We start from the raw sequence: 8,742 nt of genomic DNA, 5'->3' as shown, positions 1-8,742 counted from the left end.
GCTATCTTATATCAATAGTATTACACACACACCGACACAAGATTATTACATCACAGAACTTCACCTCTGCGATGTCACAACTGGTTGGTGCATTTGGTTTGCTGAACATTGATGGATTTATATCCGCCTACCATTCACTGTGTTGTGGCAAATGTGACAGAACTGGGAATAAATGCTATATTCCTATCCTGGGTGGATTTGTTTGTAACAAAGGTTCAGAAAAAATATACACATCACGGTATGATGACGCCACGTGAGCCAAGTCACACATTGTCCGTCACTCAGCCCTTACATACACAGGGTAATGGCGACTCCGTCGTTGAAGCTGGATGCTGTGATAATCAAGGGAACCTTCTAGCGTGGATGTTTATGGGTTCGTCTCTTACGACAAGCATAGACACCTCTTATCGCAAGCATAGGTTGCTGAAGACCTTTTCTAAACCCGATGTTCCAAGGTCTGTCTCTTACGACAAGCATAGACACCACTTATTGCAAGCATAGGTTGCTGAAGACCTTTTCTAACCCGGATGTTCACAGGTCCGTCTCTTACGACAAGCATAGACACCTCTTATTGCAAGCATAGGTTTCTGAAGACCTTTTCTAACCCGGATGTTCACAGATCCGTCTCTTAGGACAAGCACAGACACCTCTTATTGCAAGCATAGGTTTCTGAAGACCTTTTCTAACCCGGATGTTCACAGGTCCGTCTCTTAGGACAATCACAGACACCTCTTATTGCAAGCATAGGTTGCTGAAGACCTTTTCTAACCCGGATGTTCACAGGTCCATCTCTTACGACAATCACAGACACCTCTTATTGCAAGCATAGGTTTCTGAAGACCTTTTCTAACCCGGATGTGCACAGGTCCGTCTCTTAGGACAAGCACAGACACCTCTTATTGCAAGCATAGGTTGCTGAAGACCTTTTCACAGGGCAGATGCCAAATGTATTTGCTGGATACTCAAGTGAACATTCTGCAGGAAGTTGCCAACGACAGACAAACGATGTATACACAGGACATTTTATTGTGATGTTTCATGAAGTATTTACAAATGACAGGACAAACACAGTACACAGTGTACAGGACAGAAAACCAGGGACAAGTGAAGCTGGGGACCTGTGACACACACGGAGGTCCCTGAAGTCCTGATGTTAGACACAGCGCAGGCAAGGCTGCTGTCTGCCATTCAAGTCAAACGTGGAGTCATATCTTTTATCTAATGATGTTTCACTGTATCAATACATTACATAGACATTAGAATAATATCAAACAAAAAGTACCTCTTCTTAAAAGTAAATACGATAATTCAAAGTGTGACATTGTAAAGTAGATTGATATTTCTCAGAACATAGGTCGCATGAAATGTGTGCCCACAGAGCACCTTCAGACTGTGGACAGTATGAACACCGTGATGCAGTCTTCCTCGTCAGTGTCAATCACTCTTTGGGGTAAAACGATACATCGGTGAACCGCAAGTTTTCATACAACGATACGACACACGATATGTTTTCTTCTATATCGATACACTTGCTAAACTATGTAACTTACTACTTGTTTAATGGCCCCAGGATTCTTGTGAGATGACCATAGCAAAATGTGTTGTACTTAGCCTTCCAAGTACTAAGAATAGCAGCTATGAACATGTGTCTTCAGCTAGCTTTACCTTTAGAACAAGCTCCAAAATATTTATATTCAAGAAGTTTCCATGCAATATGAAGTAAACATGTGTATCGAGATATGTGTCGTATCGTTACCTATGTATCGTGACCTCGCTGTATCGCTTCCCCCCGAATCACTCCTTGACATAAAGTCAGCATGTTACAGATACTATGAGACTGACAACTGCTCTGAAGTGTGTCCAAACTGTTCATGTGTCAGCTACCTAGGTCATCTCCGGTCCCTCACCTCCAGGCACAAGCTGAAAACACAAACAAACTTCAAGAAGATGTGGCTAAAGCTTGTGTGTTTTGAAATGATTTCATTACAAATCAGTCAATCTGGAAATGACTGCTACACCATTTGGCAATTATCCACATCTTGTCGTAGTCCGAGACACTGGTCCTGACTACTTGGCCCACTCAGTTTACTTTTACTTGAATGGATTTACTTCCTTGAATCTGTAAGCTCATACAATTTTACATTCTGCTCTCCGCAATCATCACTTTTGTACCCATTCCTCTGCCCCAAAGCCAGTCGGCAGGACGGGATACATGCATTACATAATCCAGCTACTGAAGAGTCAGAAGACTTGGTCTACATCAGTAAAACATAGCTTTCACCGGGCAGCGCCAGATTGTCATGTCTGTGTATAAAACTGATCACAGTGACTGTCCACAACTAGTGAATGAACATCTAGATGACCTCCTCCTGCCTGTCGTGTGGAGGGAGTAGGGGGCAGGTTTTACATAATACTTATCAATCTGATGATACCAGAGGAAACATGGACATCAAGTATGTTCAACATTAGGCTCTAGTGTTATTCTCAACTTACCATGGTGATGTTGTTCCCATTCAGGAGCAGCTTGTCAAGCCGCGTGACCCGACGTCCCTCAGGAGTACTCTCACTGCAACACACCACCATCATGACATGGAGTGAGTGAGTGAGTTGTGTTTAACGCCGCTTTTAACAGTATTCAAGTTATATCACGGCGTGTCAGCTTAATGTGGGAGGAAAGCCCGAAGTGATGCAGGTCTCTGACGTTTACCACTTCGGTAAAACCAACGAGCACGGGTATGGTGCTGACAAACCTAGAAACATAACTGGGGCGAACCAGGATTCGAACCCACAATCCTAGGTTTCTGGCGTGCCCAAGGGACGCAACTCTGCACAGCGAATCGCGGCGCCTTAGACGACTGGGCCACCCGTGCCCCCATCATGACATGGAAAACATCCACATTGCAACAGAATCAGGTTAAACAATCAAGTTAAAGGACACCAGAGTTTTTCCCGTGACTATAGTCAATGTGTCACGGCTGGTGGGTATTGCAACACACAGCCTTCCAATTGTGGGTGTTCTTTATCTTGTTTTGAGTAGTATACATTAGAAATAAATACTAGATGCCCTAAAGCCTTACATATAAAATACATGAAAAAACTTAAATATTCTCACTGGAAAAGCAACATTTTGTCCTCCAAAGAATGAATAACAAGAAAACAGCATTATCACTATCCCCGTCATGGGGCACTTACAAGTTTTGTTTGTTCATATTGTAGTGAATATAAACTATATAAAATAGTCCTATAAAGCTGCACAACAGACAGGCACTTGGGCTGCTTGATGACATCAGAAAAAATTGATTAAATGTTACAAATAATACGTTCAAAAGGCCCCTTCTCTGGGACAAAAACTCACTCTTGCTTAGTATCTCTTAGATAAGCTAACTTCAGTAGTTTCTGAGAAAATGTGTCCCCATTACAGACACTATGCACCAAGTAGAATAACATGGATCAAGGCCCGCAACTCGGTAAAAAAATAATTGAATGGACCAATTTTCCAACTCAGTCTTGAGAAGTATGTCTTAGACAAGCATGCAATCTTTCATTCATGTAACTGGGAAACCTTGTCCCCATTTCACGAAGTATGCATTGAGTTGAAAAGCATGGAGCAAGGGCCATAATTCTGTATAAAAATGAATTTACGACACCAATTTTCAAACTCATGACCAGTAACCTAAGTGTGTAAAATTTCATTTCTCTGACTTAAATATTTTTTTTAGAAAATGTGTCCACATTGAGAAGCGGACGGTCTGACGGAAGGACGGGGAGAATAATAGTTATCCATGTTGATGACCATAACACGGCTGGGGAAATATTGTTAACAAGCATGAGAGGATTATGTAGATTGGAAATCTTGATAAAACTTTGACAACTATTTCATAGCATAGAAAGATTATTTAGCAAACGACAAGATGAATAATTATTTGGGGAAACCCTATTATAAAAACGTGCATGGTTGTGTCAACTGGCTACAGTACTACCCCATTATAACAACAAGCATGGTTATCCTTACAGGCTACCCCACTATAACAACCAGCATCATTGTCTCTACAGGCTATAGTTAAGAAACATACTCACAATTCTGTCACATCCTCAAGAACCATGTCTGTTGAAAACTAAGGAAAGCTGACACCAATACAAGTATGTAACATTACACTATATGAATTAGAGGTGAGGTTAAATGGGGTTTAACATCGCGTCCAAGATTATTGCACTTATATAGCAGCACAAGTGTGTCTGCGTGCATGCTTGTACTAGCCCGGACTGATGTTGAATTATAGTGCTAACCCACTGAGATACCATGCCGCAGTTTAACATGATTACCCCACTCAGACACAGCATACTGACTCCGAGCCGACCAGTCCTTGTTTTAACCCCTAAATGGCGAGCGCCAGATAGGGTAACAACAAGTACCATCTTTTAACGTCTTTTGCTGTATACTAACGACCTTTCACTCTCCGGGCAGACTATATGAATTAGAGGTGAAAACACTGAGAATGAAATGGTTTCTAATAAATTCTAAATAGAATACAGATTCTATTCCATCAAGGCATAGGTATGGTGCTGGCAAACCTATTGGGTCAAACCAAACTCTGGCATGAGTAATGAGTTCCCTTGCTACTGGTGACAGAAAGAGTGAGATCATGTCACTCTGGTATCTGCAATTTCTCTGTAGAATTAGTGCAAAAACAGTGGACACAATATCATGACTATGACTTAAGAGTCCACAGCACTACTGGTTTTGTCTTAGACCTCATGCAGACCAATAGCCTACTTAGCAACATGAGTGATAGCTTTGCTCATTGTTTATTATCAACTAGAAGGGACATTGAACACATGATCAAGCACTACAGTGAGGTCAATGAGAACACATGATCAAGCACTAGTGAGGTCAACGAGAACACATGATCAAGCACTACAGTGAGGTCAACGAGAACACATGATCAAGCACTACAGTGAGGTCAATGAGAACACATGATCAAGCACTACAGTGAGGTCAATGAGTGAGTGAGTGAGTATGGTTTTACGCCGCTTTTAGCAATATTCCAGCAATATCACGGCGGGGGACACCAGAAATGGGCTTCACACATTGTACCCATGTCGGGAATCAAACCCGGGTCTTCGGCGTGACGAGCTAACGCTTTAACCACTAGGCTACCCGACAGCCCCGTGAGGTCAATGAGAACACATGATCAAGCACTTCAGTGAGTTCAACGAGAACACATGATCAAGCACTACAGTGAGGTCAACGAGAACACATGATCAAGCAGCCTCTGGGAGACAGGTGTAACTGAGTACAAATCTACCCAACTCTGCTGCCTGCTGCTGTTTTCATCCTGAGTTGGCTGGTGTGAAAGGATACTGACATAGTCATCAAAGCCCAGCAACACTCCGACTATCTCCTTGTCATTCTTCATGATGATGTGAATCCTGGACCCAATACATTTGTCAACCAACTCTGTGGAACAGATAAACACGATCACAATGACAGGAGAACAACAAACATCAACGGACTGGAACTGCAGGACCCAGAGCTCCAGATAAGCTTTTGGTGTTACCCACTAGTTTTTACACATGTGGGTATTTAAGTTAAATATTTAAAAACACTTTTCATCAAATCCCTGCAAACTAGTGTTGTGTGGGTTCAAGAGCTTTATAGGACTCAAAAATACCACGATACTTCCACAAGAAAGTTTGATGGCAAATGATGGTGATGTAACTGTCATCGTGGAGTTTGGCAAGGTTGACGGAGAGCCTGATAATAATTTCAAAATAAGTTGCTGATTTGCTAATCGAATACGCAGGGTTACTTCACAATATTTTGATGATACGCACATGTTATATTTTTGTAGCTTATCTGTAATGTTCATTGCGTATTTGATACGCTTGGATTTTATTTTACTGCATATTTCTGCATTTCTGATGCGTATTTTACGCAGATACGCAGCTTATCTGGAACTCTGAGGACCTGACAGACTTTTCTGCCGAGCATATCATCTATTTCTCTGTCCAACCGTAAGTTAAGGAATATTGTGGTAATATTAATACATCTTGCGTGACCAGTAGAAGAATTGAAATTTACCATCACATTTGTAATTCGCTTGATGATCATAAATATTTTTGTATGATATTCTGTGATATTTCTAAGGCATTCAACAGGGTATGGCCCAAAGGTACATTGCAAAAACTTCCAACAATATGGTATAACTGGTAAATTATTAGCTTGGTGTCGCAGTTTTCTGTCAGCCCGTTGCCAAAGAGTATTTTTTAATGGTAGTTAATCAAGTAAAACATTCACTAAAGCAGGGATCCCACAGGGCTCTGTACTTGGGCCGTTCCTATTTTATAGTTTACATAAATGATATTACTGATCAGCTTCAAAATATTACTAGGTTATTTGCCGACGATACATTTATAGGAACTTCATCTACTGATATGGTCGTAATTGAAGACAGACTAAATCAAGACCTTCTCTCTCTCTTGCTATGCTAACAGTGCCATTGAACATGTAGAAACCCACAAACATTTTGGGGTCACGTTATCTCAAGATACGAAATGGACTGCACATTTTAATTATTGCTAGGTCAACAGCGAAAATGGTTTCAGCTATGCGTAAACTTAAATATAAATTAAATAGATATAATCTTTCAAAAATCTATCTGACATTTATAAGACCTATTCTGGAATACTCATCGGAGGTATGGGACAACTGTTCTGCTTATAACGAAAATAAACTTGAATTAACACAACTTGACGCTGCCAGAATTGTGACAGGCTTGACCAAATTTGCCTCGAGAGAAAGTTTATATTTCGAAAACGGCTGGCTCCCAGTAAAAGAGAGACGAAAAATTAAAAATCTTACAACAGTGCACAAAATAATAATAAAGAATGTCCCTCATATCTAAATGATTTGTTACCCCACAACAGATCAGCTGCTTCAAATTATAACCTAGGTACAAAACAGAACATGACCTTTTGCCAGAACAAGTACATTTCAGAAATCATTTATAACAGACTCTTTAAAACAGTGGAATTCACAAAATGAAAATATTAAAATAGTATCTCTGCAGCTGAATTATAAACAAAAATGTATCCAAATGTTATTAAATCTCCATATTATTTCAGTTATGGAAAGCGTCAAATTAATATTATCCACACAAGACTTAGACATAGATGTAGCAATCTAAATGATGATGTATTTAGGGTTAATTTGTCAGACACTATTTCTTGCCCTTGCGGTTCCCCATGCCAAAATGCTTTTCACTATTTTCTTGAATGTAAAAAATATTCTTTAATAAGACAATCTTTGTTCATCAACATTAGGAATATAGGGACTCAGCCAAATTTAGAAACAATTCTTAGTGGTAACAAAAATCTATCCGAAGAACAAAATAACTTAATTTTTAAATATGTCTATCAATTTATTGCAGAAACAAATAGATTTTAAAACAGATTTTCAATTGTATCTTAATATAACAAGAATTATATTTCATGAGCTACTTTCAAATTATCTTGATTTTACATGTGACTTGCACATATAATCCACAGTTATTTCAACACAAAAAGTCTTAGTTATATTATTTTTTTTCTATTAGTTTGGGTATTCGTTATAACTTTGATTTTGATGTAAAACAATAGTATTCCATGTTATTATCACAGCTTAGTTACATTCTATATTTCCCGCCCTTACCATAAATTTAAAATGTCTATTAGTTTATTAACTACTGTGTTATTTTATAAATATATCAAGTACCATTGTATACAAAAAAGGTAAATTCATCATATATGTATATGTATGTGTGAGTGTATGTAGGTATATGTGTTTGTGTGTAATACTGTATATATATGAATATATGTGTGTTATTATATTTTTTCATTACTTGTAATTCCTATGCACTGTAAATTTATTCTGCACTATCATTATTCATATACCACAATGTAATGAAATGTATACAGGAGAAGGCCTCGTAAGTGTGTCACTTGTGCCTAATCCATTTGATTTTCCGCAATAAAATATGTTTAAATCAAATCCCTTGAGACCAACAGCAGGTACCCAGGTAATAGTGGGTTGGGTACCCAGGTAGTAAATTTGGACTCATCCCAGCCCTACAAGAAACATGTCAGACACATTTGCTTTGCTTTTTTTTCACTGTAAGCCATAGCCTAATTGTTTTTACATTCCCTTTCATAGTTTTTGATAAAAAAAATAATTTTAATTCATATCGAAAAATTACAATGGAGCTCTTACTTACAGCAGTAATCTAAACATTTTGTGATATTCAAAATAATACTTGAAACTAATTAGACAGTAAATAGGACGCAACGTTTACTGGTATATGAGGAACGTTCACAATGTTTTACAAGTGTTGCCTGTTGAGTTTTTCCATGGACACCTCAATCTTCAATACAGCACTTAATTTGTGAGAATGAATGTTTAATCACAAGTCTAGAAGTACAAGCGCGAATTTAGAGCACCATGTGGTGATAGTCGTGGATAGTGTTGGGCCTGGTGGCCATTTGTAATACCACAGAGGTTGTCATAAAATATGACATCATAAGAGTGCATACACTATTAATAAGTGCAATGGACCTGTCGTCAGGAAACGACACAAAGTGAAGTGCTCTTAATGTTTTTACCTAATGGCAACAACTGAGACGGGTTCGAAAAAGGCGCAGCCATGTTGAAATAGAACGCCACCTGGCGGAATTAGTCATACTTTGGTCGATATTACATTTTCTGTA

General features: G+C 39.0%; 1 protein-coding gene and 1 long non-coding RNA gene across 2 annotated transcripts; one reads left to right on the top strand and one right to left on the bottom strand.

Moving 5' to 3' along the window:
• Nucleotides 1-1,008: 1,008 nt before the first annotated feature.
• On the bottom strand, nt 1,009-8,742 carry LOC124150337 (U6 snRNA-associated Sm-like protein LSm5). The gene is made up of 5 exons (XM_046522325.2): nt 8,638-8,742; nt 5,363-5,458; nt 4,078-4,105; nt 2,494-2,566; nt 1,009-1,920 (listed from the first exon to the last, which is right to left on the bottom strand). Exons 1-5 carry the CDS (start codon nt 8,678-8,680, stop codon nt 1,885-1,887), a joined length of 276 nt encoding a protein of 91 aa, XP_046378281.1. The 5' UTR covers nt 8,681-8,742; the 3' UTR covers nt 1,009-1,884.
• On the top strand, nt 4,789-5,306 carry LOC125372376. The gene is made up of 3 exons (XR_007218104.1): nt 4,789-4,857; nt 4,891-4,995; nt 5,175-5,306. It is a non-coding gene; the product is annotated as an uncharacterized LOC125372376 (long non-coding RNA).

Source organism: Haliotis rufescens, unplaced genomic scaffold (genome assembly GCF_023055435.1).
Source record: "Haliotis rufescens isolate VD_foot unplaced genomic scaffold, xgHalRufe1.0.p SCAF_4, whole genome shotgun sequence".
Classification (NCBI taxonomy): Eukaryota; Metazoa; Mollusca; class Gastropoda; order Lepetellida; family Haliotidae; genus Haliotis; species Haliotis rufescens.
This window is presented reverse-complemented; position numbering and strand designations above follow the sequence as displayed.

What these genes read in the sequence shown, in the direction of transcription:
- LOC124150337 (XM_046522325.2), bottom strand. Translation starts at nt 8,680, where the DNA reads ATGGCTGCGCCTTTTTCGAACCCGTCTCAGTTGTTGCCATTAG. An exon ending in GTCTCAGTTGTTGCCATTAG is followed by an intron (nt 5,459 to 8,637) that starts GTAAAAACATTA and finishes TCTGTTCCACAG; the next exon opens with AGTTGGTTGACAAATGTATT. An exon ending in GGGCTTTGATGACTATGTCA is followed by an intron (nt 4,106 to 5,362) that starts GTATCCTTTCAC and finishes AGTTTTCAACAG; the next exon opens with ACATGGTTCTTGAGGATGTG.